This window comes from Vipera berus (genome assembly GCF_964194415.1).
Source record: "Vipera berus genome assembly, chromosome: 16".
NCBI classification, from domain to species: domain Eukaryota; kingdom Metazoa; phylum Chordata; class Lepidosauria; order Squamata; family Viperidae; genus Vipera; species Vipera berus.
In genome coordinates this window covers 1,645,293-1,667,052 of record NC_138219.1, presented here as the reverse complement: position 1 = coordinate 1,667,052, position 21,760 = coordinate 1,645,293, and the positions used below count along the sequence as shown (strand labels likewise).

The following is a 21,760-nucleotide window of genomic DNA, read 5'->3' as shown; positions in this document are numbered from 1 at the left end:
ATGTAAAACTTTGTGTTCCTCCACACTGAAACTCGTTTCGTTGGATAGGGCCCATTGTTCCAGTTTGTCAAGATCTTTTTGGATCCTGAGCTTGTCTTCTGGGGTCTTGGCTATTCCTGCCAGTTTAGTCTCAAATCTGCAAATTTGATGAGTTCCCCTTCAATTCCCTCATCCAAATCATTGACAAAGATATTGAAAAGTCCTGGGCCTAAGACGGAGCCTTGTGGTACCCCACTGCTTACTTCTCTCCATGTGGATGTAGTACCATTGAGCCAGCTACAGATCCATCTGGTGGTGATGTTGTCTATTCCGCCTTTTTCTAGCTCTTCTCAATCCCACTACAATTCCATCCCCATGCGCCATCCCACAGAACAAGCCACCCTCCCATCCAATCTATCTACCTAGCCCAGCCTACAACCCCCTCCCCCCAATGTTCATAAAAAAGGTAAAGGTTCCCCCGCACGTGCGTGCTAGTCGTTTCCGACTCTAGGGGCCGGTGCTCATCTCTGTTTCAAAGCCGAAGAGCCAGCGTTTGTCCGAGGACGTCTCCATGGTCATGTGGCCGGCATGACTAGACGCCAAAGGCGCACGGAACGCTGTTACCTTCCCACCGGAGTGGTCCCTATTTTTCTACTTGCATTTTTTCGTGCTTTCGAACTGCTAGGTTGGCAGAAGCTGGGAGGAGTAACAGGCGCTCAACTCTGTTATGCGGCACTTGGGATTCGACCCGCCAAACTGCCGACCTTCTGATCGACAAGCTCAGCGTCCTAACCCACTGAGCCACCACGTCCCAATGTTCATAGACCCATAGAATTGGGAGGGATTTTGGAGATCTTCTAGTCCAGCCCCCTGCCCAGGGCAGAGTGCAAACTATTCTGGAGAAATGGCTGTTCAGTTTTTTTGTTGAATATTACCTGGGATGGATCCTCCCAAACTTCATGGAATTCTGGGAGTTGAAGTCCACACCTCCTAAAGTTGCTAAGGTTGACACACACTGTCCTAGAGGAATAGCTAAGGTAGGAGAACAGAGATCCCAAAAGATCTGAGATTTCTTAAGAAAAGATCAGAGGCTATTCTAGGGTTTCCTGAGGATTTAAAAGGGATTTCTGGTGGACTACATTGGACAAAAAACAGTATCTTGATGCTACATGAGCCAAAGGCTGAACATGGCAATTTCTCCTTAGTTCTGCTCTCCAAAGCATGACATTTTCAGGCCAAGTGTTGTTTTGGTCAACTGGTGGCCCATTTTTGCATTCATGCAGGATCACCGGAAGATGGATGACCTCTTCAATCAACATTTCTCAATATTGGATGCTGCCATTTTCTTGTTTCTCAGAATATTGTGACTTGAGTTTTTCCCACAGAACAAGCCACCCTCCCATCCAATCTATCTACCTAGCCCAGCCTACAACCCCCTCCCCCCAATGTTCATAAAAAAGGTAAAGGTTCCCCCGCACGTGCGTGCTAGTCGTTTCCACAGTCGTTCTGTGGGATGGCACATGGAATCATCTGGCTGGAAGGGACCTTGGAGGTCTTTTAGTCCAATCTTCTGCTCAAGCAGGAGGCCCTATGCCATTCTGGACAAATGGCTGCCCAATCTCTTCTTAAAAACCTCCAGTGATGGAGCATTGACAACTTCTGGAGGCAGGTTGTTCCACTGATTCATTGTTCTCATTGTTAGGAAATTCCTCCTTACCGGTAATTCCAGGTTGCTTCTCTCCTTGATTAGTTTCCCTCTGTTGCTTCTTGTCCTGCCTTTAGGTGATTTGGAGAATAGATTGACCTCCTTCCAGTAAAGTTCTGGAAGACTGCTATCATGTCTTCTCCCCATCCTTCTTTCAATTAGACTAGACGTAACTAGTTCCCTCAACTGTTCATCATATGGTTTAGCCTCCAGATCCCTGATCAGAACTGGTCTGCATTTATTGCCATTTGCATTCTCCAGACCCCCAGTCATCTTTGTTGCTTTTCTCTGCATTCTTTCCAGGGCCTCAGCATCTGTTTTGTACTGTGGTGACCAAAAGTGGATGCAATATTCCTTATGTGGTCTGACAAGTGTAGTATCAAGCACTATTAACACTTTACGTGATCTTGATTCTGTCCCTCTGTTAAGGCAGCCTAGTTCTGCGTTGGCTTGTTTGGCTGCTGCTGCTGCACACGGCTGGCTCATATTTCAGTGGTGGCTAACCAAGACACATAAGATCCTACGTGAAGATGTCCATTTATTCCTCTAACTTGAGGTTAAAAAAATCAAAACATTTCACACCATATATAAATATTGGGCTTCCCGTTTTTTTTTAAAAAAGAAGCACTTTTTTACACATCTACTAAATATTTACCAAGTCAAGCTTCCCTCCTATAATGCTTCTATAAATTATTTCACAGATCTGTGTATTTTATAGGGAGTCTTCAACTTATGACAGTAATGGAGCCTGCCCGTCACAGTTGTAATTTGTGATAGTTTTAAAATGGGCCATCCATGTGACTGACCCGAGCTTATGACCTTTTTCACAGCAGTCATTAAGTGAATCAGTGGTTCGCTATCAGATGAAATCCGGAAGCTAATGCTGGGGTTTGGCAAAGATGTCATAAAACCCAGTCATGTGACCATCGTAAGCTGCAAATGGCAATAAATGCAGGCCGGTTGCTAAGTACCGGACATAGGGTCACATGACCTTGCAGGGGGCAGCCGTAGGGATTGGAACTGCATCATAGTTCCATAGATCCCTGGGAAGGATCTTCATAGCCTAGAACAGGGGTAGGCAACCTCGGCTCTTTTATGACTCTGGGAGTTGAAGTCTATGAGTCATAAAAGAGCCGAGGTTGCCTACCCCTGGCCTAGAATAACCTAATCTGAGGGATCGGTCATAAATCAAGGACTGCCTGTACACAGATTTTCCCACTTAACCCTTTTTTAAAATGCTGGTGAAACAATTCTGCAAAGGTCAAAGAACTTCAGAGCGGAACGGTTGAGGTTCCATTTCAGTGTCGATTAAAAATAAGAAACGAAAGGAAAGAAATTATTTTCTCTCTCCCCTCCCTGAGAGGTCTAGGACAGTTCACCACAGCCAACTCACTGTGGTCACTCGCCACGACCAAGTCAACATGGGACAACTCGCCACCGGACAATTCAAAACTATATTAATCTTTTCATTCAGTTACTTTTATTATTGGCGACCATGTTTTCATTGAAATTGTTGTAATCCTTGTGTTTTATTATTATTATTGGCCACGGTTCCACCAAAAGTGATTTGATTTTGTATTTGTCGTACTGCCCTGTGGCGAGTTGTCTTGCACAAGTTAGCCGTGGCGAGTTGTCCATCCCACTCCCCGAGTCAGAAGGACGAGCTGCTGGTGCCAGTGCAGGTCCAAGAAGGAAAGTTGGTGCTGATCCTGGGATGAACCACGGCTTGCCTTGTCCGCTTCTCTCTCTCTTGTGCTTGGGATCCTCTGCAGATGCTCCAGGCTGCCTTTCGAAGAAGGAACTCGGGCACTCTCCCAGCTCTGGGGTGGGGGCATCCCCTGCTGGCTTTGGAGAGGGGGGCTGTTGAACAAAGGCTACGAGGCCAGATGATTTGATGGGCGGAGGTTTTGAACTGTTTCATAGATGGTCTTGATGCTTTGGTCTTCACTCTGCCAAGGAGAAGACAGGGACACAGTTATTTGGAGAGCTGAAACTAATCTGGAAAAAGAGGGATTATGAGGGGAAGGGAGCTTTTAGTTTCCTCCTGCAATGAAGGTGAGAATGGACAGGAATACAGAATAACAGAGTTGGATGGAACCATGGAGGTCTTCTAGTCTAACCCTCTGCTCAAGGCAAGAGACCCTATATCAGTGGGGGCCCTATGTGCTAGGGCCCCCACTTCCTGGCTTAGTTATTAACTGGCCAAGTGTCTCAGCTGTTATGAATATTTGTTTTGGATAAACATTTTCATCTAGTTTTTTAAAAAATTGTTTTAAAATGTTTTTATTGATTTAATTGTATATTATACTACTAAGAAAACCGAGATCGTGGCATCCGGCCCTCTCAATTCCTGGCAAATAGATGGGGAAGAAATGGAGGTAGTGACAGATTTTATTTTCCTGGGCTCCAAGATCACTGCAGATGGGGACTGCAGCCAAGAAATTAAAAGACGCTTGCTTCTGGGGAGGAAAGCCATGGCAAATCTAGACAGCACACTAAAAAGCAGAGACATCACCCTGTCAACAAAAGTGCGTATAGTCAAGGCTATGGTCTTCCCAGTTGCAATGTATGGCAGTGATAGTTGGATCGTAAGAAAGGCCGAGCGCCAAAGAATTGAGGCCTTTGAACTCTGGTGCTGGAGAAGACTCCTGCGAGTCCCTTGGACTGTGAGGTGATCAAACCGGTCAGTCCTAGAGGAGATCCACCCTGACTGCTCTTTAGAAGGCCAGATCCTGAAGCTAAAACTCAAATACTTTGCTCACGTAATGAGAAGGAAGGACTCACTGGAGAAGAGCCTCATGCTGGGAAAGGTTGAGGGCAAGAGAAGAACAGGACGACAGAGAATGAGGAGTCCCTGAAGCAGTAGGCGTGAGCTTAAATGGACTCCAGAAGATGGTAGAGGACAGGAAGGCCTGGAGGAACGTTGTCCATGGGGCCATGATGGGTCGGACACGACTTCGCAACTAACAACAAAAATACTACTAGTTGTGTGAAGGCAGCACAATTGACTGTTTTCAATTCAGAATCCCAGAAATTAGCTTTGTTTAGGTGAAATGTATACTGGATTATTGAGGTGTCAAAAGCAGAAGTAAGAAAGCCACATGCCTCCTGAGACTTGGTGATCTCCGAATAAATCGTTTTATCTCCCTGGCTCTGTTGGCTGCGCCGTCCCTTTTGTATCTTCTCATCATCTGTTTGTAAAGGATTCTGCAAAAGAGAAATTGTTAGCCCCATGTTTCTCAACCGTATCAACTTTAAGATGTATGGACTTCAACCCCCAAGAATTCCCCAGCCAGCCATGCTGGTTGGGTGATTCTGGGAGTTGAAGTCCACACATCTTAAAGCTGCCAAGTATGAAAAACACAGTATTAGACTAAGTCTGGAGAAGCTGAGTCTTTGCCTCCTTCCCAAAATATATCTTTAGAAAACACCACTACAGGTAGTCCTTTACTTAGGACCATAATGGAGCCTGCCCTTTATGGTTGCAAGTCTTGACCATCATTCTGCAAGATGTCGGAGATTGACTTTGGGAAGGAAAGCCAGCTGATTCATCCTTTGGTCGTCCTATACTGTATGGTGGCCAAATGGCACCATCTTGAATTCATTCAGTTCTTTGCAATTGCTCCCAAAATGGCACCCACTTTGGAACAGTGCCAGATGGCCTCTGTGTAGGAAGGCAGTGTGGAGCAGTGGCTATATCCTGAAGGAGATTTATGAAAAAGGTAACTGGACCTAGTTGGGACAGGAGGTAGGGAGGAAGAGGTGGGGACACAGCAGGGAGGGATGAAGGGTTGAGGTGGGGTGTCATGGTCAGCTCACTATGCGAACCCAGCTCACAACCAGACATCAGTAACAGGAGGAGGAAGGGGGGGGGGGGTTGGGCAGGGTAAAGGAATGCAAGTGTGCTGACTTGAAGCCCGAGACAAAATCCAGCACCCCAAGGTCATCGGCTGGGAAAGTCCGAGGTGGAGAGACCGTTCCCCAAACAACACGAGTATAACCGATTGGCTAGACAAATGGACAGTGCACACGAACATATTAGAATTGGCTTTTCCACTTCTGAAATTCCACATGGAATTTTCAGTAAAGTGATAGCCTTGGAGTCTCCTTTGCTGTCTCATCCAGCGGGACGGTTGACATGGGGGCCACTGCAGTGTCCCTGAAGTTGGTTGTAAGGGACTAAATTTTGTTCATGTGACCCCAGAGATGCCACAGCAGTTGTAACTTTGGGCAAGGGTCTTATGTCTCTTTGTTCAGTGCTGCCATAACTTCAAATGGCTGTTGAAGGAACAATCGCAAGTCAAGGACTGCCTGTATGAATGTCTAGACACCGTAAACCTTTTAAGTATTCCAGTTTCCTAGAGTAGCTTTGCAGAACAGTTAGCAAATGTACCATTCTCTCTGAAGAAGAAATACATGATCATATACACAGCTTCGTCTTTCTTTTGAAAAACATAAAATTTGAATTGTTTATTTTTAGCACGATGGCAGGAAATTGGACTCTGCTTTAGAATTTGCACAACCCTTTTCGAAACCGGAAGCAATTAGGGGAAGACAGAATGGCCATAAACAGCAAATCCAAACGTCTAAAATATCACTTGTTAAAAAATAGAGGACAAACAGCACGAGCCGTTTCCACTCTCTTTTCTCCAAGTACCAGTCTATTTAAATTCATAGTAGAAAAAAAAAGTTTTCAAACCAAATTTCCAAGCCTTCTTCCCCCCACCCCCCACCCCCAGTTGTAATCTTTTAGTTCAGGGGTCTCCAAACTTGGCAACTTTAAGACTCATGCACTTGGCTGGCTGGGGAATTCTGGGAGTTGAAGTCCACAAGTCTTAAAGCTGCCAGCTTTAGAGACCCTTGTTTTAGCTGAATCACAATTTATTCCTTGTGGCCTCGAGAAGTGAGTGTGTGTGTTTTACCAACACAGCCTCTTCCAACTTGGTGCTCCTCTGGGTCCTTTGAACTACCAGACCCATATGGCTGGGATTCCAAGACCAGAGTTCAAAAAGGCTGCTGTAAATGGAAAGGAGTGAAGGTCCACCTCTCCCCTATTACACCCACCCGGCCCACCACGATGGGATATCAGGGCATGTTACGGTTCCCATCAATTAGGGAGGTATATCTGGTAAAGGGAAAGGTAAAGGTTCCCCCGCACATGCGTGCTAGTCGTTTCCGACTCTAGGGGCCGGTGCTCATCTCCGTTTCAAAGCCGAAGAGCCAGCGCTTGTCCGAGGACGTCTCCGTGGTCATGTGGCCGGCATGAGTAGACGCCAAAGGCGCACGGAACGCTGTTACCTTCCCACCGGAGTGGTCCCTATTTTTCTACTTGCGTTTTTACGTGCTTTCGAACTGCTAGGTTGGCAGAAGCTGGGACGAGTAACAGGCACTCACTCTCCTACGCGGCACTCGGGATTCGACCCGCCAAACTGCCGACCTTCTGATCGACAAGCTCAGTGTCCTAACCCACTGAGCCACCACCAAAAAGAGCCTTCTCAGTGTTGGCCCTTGTCTATGGAACATCATTCTCCTATAGCTACAGTTGCCCCCCATCCCGTTGCTTTTTCAGAAAGGGTCTCAAAATATGGTGGGGTTGGTGATCTCTTGGGGACCCCGAATGGAGACGGAGCTGATCAAGTGACTGATCTGTTGCTGCTGCCGCCGAGGTGGGATGGTAGAGTGTGGGTTTTATGTGTTTGTATGTTGTGATTTGTAACATTGTGGAGTCGTTAAGCGTGGATTGGGCAGCTATATAATTTTCATTAATAAATAATCAATAAATATTTCCTACCTGCTTGGGATGCTGCACAGCTGTATAAATGGTGTGGGGCATCTCCTGGTTGGTCTTTTGTGTTCTTCTAGCGGGCTGATTTGTCTTTCTTCTGCTTTCCTAGGAGTTAAAAATAAGGAGAGAAAAAGTGAAATACTGTATTTACTGTCACCCGCCATGTTTACAGCAATTCTGAACTGAAAAGGGGTTCCTGCTTCTTCTGACTCTGGTTTCGGGGGCGGGGGCGGGGGGGGCTTTATTTTCACGTTCACTCTACGTTTTCCTATACTCTTTACCTTTATTTCACTTTCACTTTCTGCTCTACTTATTTTTATTTTATTTTTTGCTCGGCTTTAGTCTTTCCTTTGTTTTTCAAAGTCACACACAGCCTCTAACCCCTTTGGCTGGCTACAGGGTCGTTCCCAAAGGCCTCTTTTATGGCAGAATGGCCACCAAGGATTGGGCAGCAGTGATAACATTTCAGTGCTGGACCAACAAGCAGTTTCCCTTCAAAGTTCATTGGCCCTGAAGTGTCCCTCTGGAAAATTTAAATTGAAGAACCTATGAGTAATTTTAGTGAGATTTATTTTTAATTATACACTTGCCGTAAGATCTAAAGCGAACACGTTTTTTTTCCTCTTAAAGAAGGAGAAGTGTCATTTCCTATCTGATTGCCTGAAAGTTATCACTTATTTCTTTTCCCTTTAAAAAAATTTACTGTAGGGTATGCGTCACAAAATTGAACACAACTCAAACTTACAAAAGAAGGAAAAAAAATACAACTTTAAAGCCGCAGCACCTCAAGGAACACCCACAACATTCCAGTGCGTAGCAAGTGGGTGCCCGTCACCAAATCTGATTCCCCCCCTCCCCCTTTCTGGCCTTGAGCTCTTTAAAGGAGCCTCGCGTAAAACCCTCATTTGAGAAGACCTCAAATCCAGAAAAGAAAGAGAAATCTGGACAGCCCATAACATACAACTCCATTTTATTCTGTTGAGAAGAACATCCTTCCCCACATATGGACACCTTTTGGAAGTGTGGATTTCAGTTTCCAGAATTCCCCACACACAAAACCGTGGTTGAGAATCCTGGAAGTTAGATCACCTGGCTTAAGAAAGACTTGGTTTTGAAAACCTGTTAGCCTTTTCAGATTTCATCTCAAGGGTCCTCCTTCCCCTTATGGAGGACGTGGGGTTGAGTTGGTGGTACTTCAAGAAGAACCAGAGCAGGAGTCAAAATTGGCCCATAGTAGCTGAGCAAAGATCTGGAGGTGAATTCAAGGGGGTGACTTGAACCTCAATGGACTAGCGCAGGGGTCTCCAAATTCTGGAACTTTAAGACTTGTGGACTTCATCTCCCAGAATTCCCCAGCCAGCAAGGATTAATGTTAGTGCTAGAGTTGGCTAGCAAGGCTGGCTGGGGAATTCTGGGCAACTCCCAGAATTTAAGTCCACAAGTCTTAAAAGTTGCCAAGTTTGGAGACCCATGGACTGGTAGATCACCCTGGTCCATTCAAGGAGCTTTGGAAGACCTTTGTTGAGGACCTTGGCCAGGGGGTTGGACTAGAAGACCTCCAAGGTCCCTTCCAGCCTTATGATTCTATGTTTCACGTTCTTATGAACTTACCTTGGGCTGGTCTCCTATTAAGGTGGAATCACTCCTAGGTGGGTTTTCAATCTCTGCAAAGAAAAATTGTGACTGTTATCCAGGTGGGCCCTGGTGGAACTCAAGGGCTGATTGTGACTGTTTGGGCTGACAACTCCCAATCCTTTTCAGGGTAAGATAAAGAAATAAAATTAAGCAGTCAAAATAGAATTTCCTTTCCTTCCCTCTGGCCTTGCCTTTTATTTCTCTGTTGCTAAAGGGTGTCTCCCAAACGATGCTGAATAGAGCCGACATTAATTATTGTGTTGATATTCAGTGAAGCAGGCAATTAATTTAATTAAAGGGCTCAGTTTAAACATCAAAACAGAAGCAGAAGAAGGTGCATTTAATAAGCATTTATGATTGTGTGCAAACCTCATTAAGTGGGCCACAAGTCAGTCAGTTAGTCATGCAAGTTGAATCAAATAGATGTTTTATTTCGTGTTAGCACAAACAAAGCAAGCCCTCCCCTCCACAGAAGACGCTTACAACAAAAGTAAAAATACTTCATTTAGTAACAAAGAACAATCCACACTTTGTGTAAAACAACACAGCCAAACAAAACAATCCATACATTGCAAATCCTGTCTGATTCCTTGGATTGGAAATAAAATGAAACATTTCCCTGGACACACACAGACCTTTCTCAAAGTCTGAAACAGGTCAGCATTCTTAAAAAAAAACAAGAGATTTTTTTTCTTATTTTAAATCCATTGGTATTTCTTGTTTAGGAACAAGAGAAACGAAATTTACATATGTAGCATGTTCCAACTATAAATGTAGCGGTAGCTTTCTGGTCAAGCGGAAATTTTTGCAACCAACCCCACCCCCACCCCCCCAAAAAAAAACACCACCATTTTTTTTCTCCTATCTTTTCAACAGTAAATGTGTTTTCTTAGGAGGCCATTTTCTCCTCCGTTCCGTCACGCCTCTGTCTGCTCCAAGTTAATTTCCACGTCTTTTCTGATGGCAGGATGTTTTCCTTCTCCTTCCCAATGGCCACCCTTCACCAGCCAGGTTGTGCTTGTGGGTTGTGCTTCTGGAGAGGAAGTTGTGTGTGCCTATCTGCCCTCTGAATTCGTGTTTTCAACTCTCAAAAGCAAAATATATGCCAACTTTCTAGGGAAGCATCCAAGGACGGTGTGAGAGAACGTCTGAGGAGAACCTCAGAAGAGAAGGGAGAGAGGGCCTCTGGCAGGCCCTCACAACACGGACCACAAGTCACAACAAGCCAGGTTCTGAACATTTGTCTCGGCCGTTGCGTCAAACCAGATGATTGTACAGCATGCAGCATTATAAGCTAATCAAACAACACACTAAGACACACATACATAAAACCCATCCAGACGTTTTAATTCTGTTGGCCGCCCCACTTCACATCCCTTTGTCTTCTTAGTTTTTTCCCCCTTTCGTGGTAGTTCACCTATTCTCCTCTTTACTTCAGAAAGAGAAAGAGGGAGAAGGAGAAAGGAAATCAAAAGAGAAAAGAAAGGGAGAGGGTGGGAGGGAAAGAAGAGGAAGGAAGGAAAGCAAAAGAGAAAAAGAAGGAAGGAAAAAAGAGAAAAGGAAGGAAGGAGGGAGGGAGGGAGGGAGGGAAGGAAGGAAGGAAGGAAGGAAGGAAGGAAGGAAGGAAGGAAGGAAGGAAGGAAGGAAGGAAGGAAGGAAGGAAGAACTATGTGATTAGTGGGAATAAATTTCTACTGAATGATCCAAGCTCTGCTTGAAAGGAGCAGAGCAAAAGCAATTATTAGTTTGAGTAGATCTTGTTGTTGTTATTTGCTCTGGGGTCACCAGATACTTGTCCCCTCTCTCCAGTCCTGGAGAAAACAGGAAGGGAGGAAGGAGGAGGGGTATGAAGGAAGTCTCTCTTGTCCCATTCAGGAGCCTGTAGCATCACCTGCCAAATAATTGGGAGAAAAAAAACCCAACAGCCTGTGATTAAAACTTTGACCTTAGTGACAATTATTCTCTGTGAGGGCCCCCCAAATATTGGAAGACTGCTATCATGTCACCCCTCGTCCTTTTCATCAGACTAGTAAAGGTAAAGGTAAAGGTTCCCCCGCACATGCGTGCTAGTCGTTTCCGACTCTAGGGGCCGGTGCTCATCTCCGTTTCAAAGCCGAAGAGCCAGCACTTGTCCGAGGACGTCTCCGTGGTCATGTGGCCGGCATGACTAGACGCCAAAGGCGCACGGAACGCTGTTACCTTCCCACCGGAGTGGTCCCTATTTTTCTACTTGCATTTTTACGTGCTTTCGAACTGCTAGGTTGGCAGAAGCTGGGACGAGTAACAGGCGCTCACTCTGTTACGCGGCACTCGGGATTTGACCCGCCAAACTGCCGACCTTCTGATCGACAAGCTCAGCGTCCTAACCCACTGAGCCACCACGTCCCTTTTCATCAGACTGGACCTACCCAATTCCTGCAACCGTTCTTCATGTGTTTTAGCCTCCAGTCCCCTAACGATCTCTGTTGCTCTTCTCCGCACTCTTTCTGGGGTCTCACTTGCTCACTTGATCAATGCTGCCAGCCCCCTCTGAGCACCCTCCTAACATCATTAATGTGCACCAGCCTCCAAAAGCTGGGGAGCCCCTGAAATTTAGCAATGCGTGTATCGTTCCAGCAACTGATCTCCTGGACATCTCCTTGGAGGTTGTTCAAATCCATTCTCTTGCCCTTTGCTAGGGTGGTTCCATTCCCCCCCCTTTTTAAATTGTCTTTCTGTGTGGGTGTGGGTGCGTGTGCGTGTGCAAACCTCCCTGTCTTACGTGGCAGATGTTTGCTGTCTCTTGGGAGGGGGCCTTGTTACCTGGGTGCGTTGTAAAACGTTGACTCCTCTTGGTCGCTGTGGAAGGAAAAGAAACCACATGAGGCACAGGAAGTGGGTGGCTTGTGAGCTACAATTACTATGTTTGGTGTAAAGCTTGGAAATATGTTGTGGCTAATCTGGGTGAAGCCTATGAAAAGTGTTGGTGGGCGGAGAGGGGGCAGAGTCTAAGGTAGATTTTCCAGCAAAGATTTGGGGTCTTCGGTCCTTGCTGGGGGTGGGGGGTTTCTCCTACCAGAACCTTCTTACCACTTTGAAATGGAGCGTCTGCTGGGAAGCAGGTTCTGTAGAAACCAAAAATGGCACCCTGCCCATCCCACCAGTTGGCAGCTGCCCAAATGATGGTGGTGGACCAGAGGAGTCTGAGGAAATTTCTCTTGGCCAGGTAGAGAGAGACAAGGTTGCTGATATCTCCCACCAGATGCAGAAGTTGTCCTGTGAAGCTGGGAGATAAGATGGCCCTCCTGGGACCCTTTCTCTTTGTCCCCCAGGGAAGCCGTGAGTGCCCCATACACCTGAGACCTCCTGGGAGATTCTCTTTGCCCATAACTTTCTTTATAGCACTATAAGGAGTCAAAAAAGTCAAGATGGTGGACACAGCCATGGGGTCCAAGTCCTGCTGTTTTCATTGTGTGTTGGATGAGCTCTCTTTCCAAGACCAGCCTCAGAAAGGGATGGCTGGGAGGCCAGAAGGATGCAAGGAAAAGCCCAGATTAAAATGGTCGGGCCCTCCTACTCCTGGAACATCCACGGTGGAGTAAAAGGTCCCCTGGCATGGGGAGGGGGGTGTGCCCACCTGGTGGCCCACAGACGCACGGGGGCCGTTCTGGTTAAGCTTTTTTCTCTTTTTGGATGGAGGGAGAAGGAAAGAGAACAGGAGTGGGGAACTCAGTCAGTGGAAGGGATGCTTTGCAAAGGGTGCACACAGCTGAGAAAAATCTTGTACCTTTCTTCTTCCGCACACAAACGGCAACAACTATGACAAGCAGAATGAAGAAAACAGCTGCAAACACGCCCACGATCCATGCACTGCTTGCATGCTGCCCCTTTTCTGCAAAAAAGAGCAGAGGTTGAAACATGAGAAATCCTGCAGAGGTCTCTTCCCTATACAGGTAGTTTTCATTTAGCGACCATTTGCAGTTATGACAGTGATGAAAAAAATAACCAGTCCTCTCTTTGATGACCTTCACAGGTTTGTAAAGTGAAGAAAAACTGAGATCAGATCATCAGCACAGTTATGTGGTTTCATTTAGAAACTGCTTTGTTTTAACAACCAAGTTGCCAGTTCCAATTGTGGTTGCTAAATGAGGTCTCTGTGCACGAGGTAATTTTTCTTTACCCACAATTCTTTTTATAAATAAATAAATAAATAAACCTTTATTGTCAAAGTACAACATGTGTACATTGAGATTAGCTGAGCCTCCCCCTGTGCTGCAACTGTGCTGCAATTCCCTGCAACTGACAGAGCTGAGCTGGCAACAGCAGAAAGATATCATCTACAAAACTCACCAGAATAACGCAGCCTTACCTCTCCCTTCCTTCCTGGTCAGGATCATGCTCTCCTCTCATAGAACGTAGAATAATAGGCTTGGAAGGGAACTTAGAGGTCTTCTAGTCCAACCCTCTGCCCATGGAAGAAGATCCTATACCTCCACATGTGGATTATGAGCTGAAGAAACGTAACTATAGAACTTTTACTAACTTTCCAATGTAGTTGATGCAAGAATATTGTCCCTATCGCTGAAAAAACCCCTTTAAAAGTATCTTTTCCAGTAACAGGTGTTTCTGCCCAGAAAATCTGCTTTCTATTCGATAGATGTTGAGAAAACCTTGAGCCATTGAGAAACTCCAGGCAGCGGTTAAATATCTTTCAGCCTTTTATTTACAGCTTCCAGATAATGTAATTTCCCTTTTTCTTGTGCTCTGCCACAACACAAGAGTTCTGCAGAAGTTTCAGCAATTTATTTATTTATTTGAGATTTTGTTAATCTGCCTCATAACTCAAGGTGGTGAACATATCCAACGCGCCCTACTCCTCCTATTTTCCCCCACAACTGCCACCCTTTGAGGTGGGGTTGGGCTCAGAGAGATGGGCTGGCTGAAAGCCACCCAGCTGGCTTTCATGCCTAAGGCAGAACTAGAACTCTCAATTTCCTGGTGATTGGCCCAGTCACTCAACTAGCTTTCTTGCCACGGTGGGACTAGAACTCTCAGTCTCCTGGTGATTGCCCAAAGTCACCCAGCTGGCTTTCATGCCTAAGGCAGAACTAGAACTCTCAATTTCCTGGTGATTGGCCCAGTCACTCAACTAGCTTTCTTGCCACGGAGGGACTAGAACTCTCAGTCTCCTGGTGATTGCCCAAAGTCACCCAGCCGGCTTTCATGCCAGGGTGGAACTAGAACTCGAGATGTCCTGGTTTCTAGTCTGACTAGCTAAACCAGACTGACTGGATAGAACTAAATAGAACTACTGGCAAATGGAAGACATGAATTGTAAGAGAGGAGTGTGTAACTTTAACAAAAGAAGATTTGAGATCTGAAAGCCTATCCTAAGCCAAGAATTAGATTTCATGATATAACTTGCTAACAGTAATAGTTTCATATGATTTCAACCATTTACTTGATTGCTAGTTGCCTAGAGTTGCCTCTTGGCACGATGGGCTGCATATGCATTTAATAAATAATACATAAATGTAATTTGCAAAGCCCATCACTAGATATATTGTATGAATATCTCATCAGGAAGTCAAAATATAAATTATTTCTCAACGTAACATGTCACAACATAATAGTTTCTCAGCGTAACAACAAACCTCATCCTGCCACTAAAAACTGCCAAATCATCTCCGCTTATACCATGCATTTGTAGACAAGCACTATCAATCATTAAAACTCCCATCATGCAATTCATTTCAAGCTTTTTCAGCCTCCTCAGAACAATACATAATTGAGAGCCCAATAATACTGTTGGATCACCTCAAAACCACAACGGGCCTGCAGTTTTAACCACTTTGTTTACATTTGGTTAACTGGCCTATGAAAACAGTAATTGTGTTTGGTGATTCTGCACTTAGGCTGAGGAATTCTGGGAGCTGAAGTCCACTTAGACTAGCTGGCGGGCTGGAGAATTCTGGGAATTGAAGTCCACAGATCTTAAAAGTTGTGAAGGTTGAAAAACCCTGTTTTAGGCAGTTGCCTCAGTACCCTGGACAGGGACTTATGGAAGTGTCAGGATTCCTTTGAGGAAGCCCATATTTATGGCTATTTGGAGTGATTTACACAATTTACAACATTTTTGCCGAAAACTGGTCTTTACTTCTGGTTTTCAGAAAAAATGTGAACTGTGGCATTCACTGCTGCAAAAAAGGTCGTAAAATCGGCCCCACTCATATGATGACCTGCTTTACACCATGACTTATGACCATAATGGACAAATTCCACTACATTCATAACTTGTGGGACTACCTATATAATTTTCCCAGCCCTGTCAGAAGTTATTAAGGCTGCTTTTGGATAATATTTAACACTCCTCTGAAATAATCCTACATCCATGCCCCAAAAGAGCACCACAGGCACCTCAGTTTTAATATAAATTTTCAAAGGAGCTGCCTAATCAGCTGATTAGAATATATGAAATGTAAAAATATTGGGATGGTGTATGTCAGGGGTCTTCAAACTAGGCCCTTTTATGACTTGTGGACTTCAACTCCCAGAATTCCTCAGCCAGCGAGCGTGGCTGAGGAATTCTGGGAGTTGAAGTCCACAAGCCATAAAAGGGCCAAGTTTGAAGACCTCTGGTGTAGGTGAGTGAAAAGTCTGCATATTAGGTAATTAATTTTGAGAAAATTCTGAATGATAAGAGTGATTTGAATACAGTGGGGAAATTAAGCTTAAATAAGAATCTTGAAAACAGGACACATAATGACTTAATAAGATGATGTATAAATACAATTGAAATATGAGCTGATTAAAAAAGTTGTTATATGTTGATGTTATTGTTAGTAGTATAAATACTAGAAAAATGTTTCTACTCAATCTTGTATACTGTATATTGAAAGTATTAAGAATTATATTTGTTTAATGCAGACAAAAGGAGAATACTACTGGAAGAAGAGAAGATCAAGGAAATATATCATTGACTAATATATTAATTATAGAAATTAATTATTATTGATTGTTTTTAAATATATGAGCCCAGACAACACACTGTTTGCTAAGCACTAGGGATTGTTATTGTAAAAAATCAATAAAATATAATAATAAAAAAAGAAGAGGACTACTCCAGAAAGCTAAAAGTGTCTATAGAACATAGAATAATTTGGTTGGGGGGACCTTAGAGGACTTCTAGTCCAGCCTCCAAAAGAAATTGATATTTGAGCTCACAAATACAAAATGCTTGCACAAAGCCCAGAGAGAGCTGCAGCAGAAGGCTAAATTGGCAGCTTCAACCATCTGTGAAAACATGCCTTCTTCCCAATTTCCCTTAATATTACAGTGTGTCAGAATCCATTTATATCCCATTCATAAAATCCTATATGTATGTTCTAAAAATCTTACAACCCCACTGGATTCTGACATTTTTCCAAGGAGGAGAAGAGAAGAGGTTAATAGGCGCAAGGATGCTTATTCAGACTGCCCAGAGGCTGTCTTCAAAGACCAGGGGGAGAACCTTTGAACTGAGAACAACAAAGGAAGGGGGGGGGGAAGAGATCTGGTTTGTATCTCTGATTTAAATCTGGAAAGGAAGGGAGTAATTGTCTAAAGACATGAGAGTTCCCTCTTTCCCATGGAAGGATTTGACACCTGAATTTTAATTGTCACTGCACGGGTTTTTTTTGTTCGTCAGAAAGTTCATTTCTAACTGTACATTTTCCCCTGCTCTCTGCACCTGTTGTGATAACTTATCTGGTAACCATAGTGAATCCCATATGACTAGTTATGTTATGGTTTCAGTCTGTTTAGTGCGCATGTCTAGAAAAAGTTCCCAGTGTTTATCTTTATTGTTTTATTCACTTTGCTGTTACTGTCTGTTACGTTAGGATGTAGTGAGCTAGCTCTCTTTATAATATATATTTAGTTTTTATATTTTTGTAAGTAAAAGGTATTTAGTAAGATTATGCGTCGTGTTTTTATTGCCTTCCTGCATGCACATCATGCATTCTCTGAAGCACGGTCCTTCGCCCTCTACAAAGGTGATTTTTACCTTGACAGATCAGGGACAAACCAGATGGCTTGAAGGGAGGGGGTTCGACCGGGGACTCTTTAAAAAGTACCAAACTGTAACACAGTTTCAGATCCTGTCTAGTATTTCCATCTCCAAACATGTTTTAGTAAAATCTCCTTTTGGACAATTTCTGGTTCAAGAGTTCTTTCTTTCCTAAGATGTGGATTGGGGTGGGTCCTGACACAGTGAGTGATTTAGCGATGCATTCCTGCCTGCCGGGGGGGGGGGAGGAGTTGGAAACTTAGCTGGGTGTCAGGCATAAGCAATAATGAAAATCAGTAGCTTTATTGTTTATTGCCTATGTTACAAGAATCTGCTCCAGACTACTTGCTTTCCGCTGGGACAGATTAGATAAGATTCCAACAATCTTGGGGCAGGTCAACCATCTGCCACTTGCTTGGCTCCTCCTTCCAACCTGGCTGGCAGTTTCCCATCATTGAGGGAACCCAGCAATCCTTTCCCAAAGCTTAGCTTTATAAATAACACCATTTGGGACAACCCTGAACAGGCAGGGCTAGGACAGCAAAGGTTCTGGCAGTGTCATGTCTGCTCATTGATGGAGTGGTAGGTGGTCCTTCAACCTCTGTGAGAAAAAGATTTCTGAATAGCTGAGCTGGGGGTAACTGGTGAGACGAGGAACGGGAGAGCTGCCCACCTCCGTGGCTTTTTCTAAAAGGAGGGGAAGATAAAGTGGAAGAGAGTTTGGAAAAGAGGGACTGGGGTGACGTGAGGATGGCAGTATTCCAATATTTGAGGGGCTCCTACAAAGACAAGCGTGTCAACGTATTTCTCCAAAGCACCAGAAGGTAAGACAAGAAGCAATGAATGGAAACTAATCAAGGAGAGAAGAAACCTGGAATTAAGGAGAAATTTCCTAACAGTGAGGACAGTTAATCAGTGGGATGGCTTGCTTCCAGAAGTTATGGGTGCTCCATCACTGGAGGCTTTCAAAAAGAAACAGGACTGCCTTCATCTGGAATGGACTCCTGCTTGAGTAGGGGGTTAGACTAGAAGACTTCCAAGGCACCTTCAAAGTCTGCTTTCTGTTATACTGACTGAGGAGGCAAGAGGCTCCAGGAGTCCCTGTAGGAATGTGGTGCTCCCCCATTTTTCCGCCTGCCCTCAAATGCTACAAGTTGGGCAGGGTGTACTCACCACACCCATCTGAGAGATTTGCCTTGGGCACACTTGGTGTATGTACAGTATAAACTCTGGGACAAAAGTTATTAATTTCTTTCAATTAAATTAATGCCTATAAATTAATTACCTATACACGAGTTTCAGTTATAAATTTTAATTACTATACCCCTACCCCACAAGGATGTGAGTCTTGACAGGCACTCTTGTATTTGTGGTAGGAACAGGGAAAAAAAAAACCAGGTTGGAGAGACGTGGAAATGTCAAACAGAAAAAGTAATAAAAGAAAGGAAATGATGCCTTGTTTGGGTCTTGCAAAAAGCAATTAAAACTTGCAAGGCAAAAATGCTAAAATCCGGGAATGGACGAAATGCTAGGCATGGAAGGCTGGGGGGAATCCAGGTGATTGGCAATGTGCAAAAAGGAGGACTAGGGGTGACAGGATAGCAGTCTTTGAGGGGCTGCCACAAAGAAGAGGGCGTCAACTCATTTTCCAAAACACCAGAAGGCAGGATGAGAAACAATGGATAGAAATAGGTCAAGCAGAGATCCAACCTAGAATTAAGAAGAAATTTCCTGACAGTGAGAACCATTAGCCAGTGGAACTACCTGCCTCCAGAAGTTGTGGATGCTCCATCACTGGAGGTTTTCAAGAAGAGACTGGACAACCATTTGTCCAGAATGGTATGGCATGTCCTGCTTGAGCAGGGGGTTGGACTAGAAGACCTCCGAGGTCCCCTCCAACTCTGTTATTCTGTTATTCTGATTAATGGGGTGGTAGCTCCCAGCAGTATCACTTTCAATAGTTCCACTTTGGGGGCTGGGTTATCCCAGGGTTTTTTTTTTATCCCATCTTCCAGGATTCATGAACTGTGTGAATCCAGCCTAAAATTCATTCATGCATTAATCGGGATCAGTCAAGTCTAAATATTTCTTTTTTTATTAGTTTGTTAGATTTATGTCTTGCTTTTCCTTCAGGCATTCTGACTCTCTGCCCTGGAAGACTTGGGGGTTAGAGGAAGTTTCATGGATGTCCTGAGCAGAGTGTGCACGTGTTGCTACAAGTTGTATGGGAGCCAGAATCTGGTTAGTAGAGAGAAAAGATAAAGCGGCAAACTTAAAGTGCAACTGAAAGATAAAGATAAACTCAAGCTAGACATGATTGGCTTAAATAGTGTATCTCAATAACAATATGCTATCCACTTCTTATTGTTCTTTGGAGTTTTGTTTTACAGACTCACTGTTTTATGTACAACATGCAAAAACACATCAGCTTTATTAATCTGCAACTTACAAAACACATCAGCTTTTATCTGCAACATACAAAACACATCAGCTTTATTAATCTGCAACATACAAAACATATCAGCTTTTATCTGCAACATACAAAAACACATCAGCTTTATTAATCTGCAACATACAAAACACATCAGCTTTTATCTGCAACATACAAAAGCACATCAGCTTTATTTGCAACATACAAAACACATCAGCTTTATTAATCTGCAACATACAAAACACATCAGTTTTTATCTGCAACATACAAAAACACCAGCTTTATTAATCTGCAACATACAAAACACATCAGCTTTTATCTGCAACATACAAAAACACCAGCTTTATTAATCTGCAACATACAAAACACATCAGTTTTTATCTGCAACATACAAAAACACCAGCTTTATTAATCTGCAACATACAAAACACATCAGTTTTTATCTGCAACATACAAAAACACATCAGCTTTATTAATCTGCAACATACAAAACACATCAGCTTTATTAATCTGCAACATACAAAACATATCAGCTTTATTAATCTGCAACATACAAAACACATTGGCTTTATTAATCTGCAACATACAAAAACACATCAGCTTTATTAATCTGCAACATACAAAAACACATCAGCTTTATTAATCTGCAACATACAAAACACATCAGCTTTTATCTGCAACATACAAAAACACATCAGCTTTATTAATCTGCAACATACAAAACACATCAGCTTTATTAATCTGCAACATACAAAACACATCAGCTTTATTAATCTGCAACATACAAAAACACATCAGCTTTATTAATCTGCAACATACAAAACACATCAGCTTTTATCTGCAACATACAAAAACACATCAGCTTTATTAATCTGCAACCTACAAAACACATCAGCTTTATTAATCTGCAACGTACAAAAACACATCGGCTTTATTAATCTGCAACATACAAAACACATCAGCTTTATTAATCTGCAACATACAAAACATATCAGCTTTATTAATCTGCAACATACAAAACACATTGGCTTTATTAATCTGCAACATACAAAAACACATCAGCTTTATTAATCTGCAACATACAAAACATATCAGCTTTTATCTGCAACATACAAAAACACATCAGCTTTATTAATCTGCAACATACAAAACACATCAGCTTTTATCTGCAACATACAAAAACACATCAGCTTTATTAATCTGCAACCTACAAAACACATCAGCTTTATTAATCTGCAACGTACAAAAACACATCAGCTTTATTAATCTGCAACATACAAAACACATCAGCTTTTATCTGCAACATACAAAAACACATCAGCTTTATTAATCTGCAACATACAAAACACATCAGCTTTATTAATCTGCAACATACAAAACACATCAGCTTTATTAATCTGCAACGTACAAAAACACATCAGCTTTATTAATCTGCAACGTACAAAAACACATCAGCTTTATTAATCTGCAACATACAAAACACATCGTCTCTTTTAACCTACAAGGGCTTAACTAACTTTAAGCATTTAGGTATGATGGCACATTATAGGCGGACTGTTAGCATGCGACTGACCTGGGCGTATCGACTGGGCCAGGCGTTGGAAATATATTTAAACTGCGGTTACTGGAGTGTGGTCTCTTACTTGCAGCTTTGAGATCCACCAGCCTTTGCAAACGCTTTGTAAATAAAAACTTGGTTATTTCCAACAATTTGAGTGTGAGCCTTGTTTCTCACAGATGGTTTTCGATGCTCTTTGTCTAATTCTTGATTGATGTTTTGTGCTAGCACTGATGAAGCCACCTAGTTTGGGTCATGAAACATCTGCAAGGAAGCCACCCAGCTCAGAGAGCACCCAGGACCCCACAGTTCAACCCTGAGCTACAGATATTCTCCTCTATTTATACATTTTCCAGAAAGGTACTGCAATTGCAGGTAGTCCCGCACTTACGACCACAACTGAGCCCAAAATTTCTGTCGGTAAGCAAGACAGTTTTTAATTGAGTTGTGCACCATTTCGTGGCCTTTCTTCCCACAGTTGTTAAGTGAAACACTGCAGTTGTTAAGTTAGATTGTTAAGTGAATCTGGCTTCCCCCATTTGATTTTGCTTGTCAGAAGGTCACAAAAGGGGAATCACGTGACCCGGGGACTCTGCGACCGCCGTAGGGATGAACCAGTTGTCTGAATTCTGATCACATGA

At 43.4% G+C, this 21,760-nt stretch overlaps 1 protein-coding gene and 1 long non-coding RNA gene across 2 annotated transcripts in view; one reads left to right on the top strand and one right to left on the bottom strand.

The window, feature by feature from the left end:
- Window positions 1-599: 599 nt before the first annotated feature.
- On the top strand, window positions 600-3,027 carry LOC308675473. Its single transcript, XR_014028133.1, has 2 exons — window positions 600-2,762; window positions 2,843-3,027. It is a non-coding gene; the product is annotated as an uncharacterized lncRNA (long non-coding RNA).
- LOC308675471 (uncharacterized protein) overlaps window positions 2,203-21,760 on the bottom strand; it is a 34,068-nt gene continuing 14,510 nt past the window's right edge. Inside the window, 7 exon segments of the mRNA XM_081340831.1 lie at window positions 2,203-3,591; window positions 3,594-3,633; window positions 4,790-4,891; window positions 7,476-7,574; window positions 9,081-9,133; window positions 11,907-11,942; window positions 12,871-12,975. Of these exon segments, the coding sequence (XP_081196957.1) occupies window positions 3,155-3,591; window positions 3,594-3,633; window positions 4,790-4,891; window positions 7,476-7,574; window positions 9,081-9,133; window positions 11,907-11,942; window positions 12,871-12,975 (872 nt within the window). The 3' untranslated portion in view covers window positions 2,203-3,154.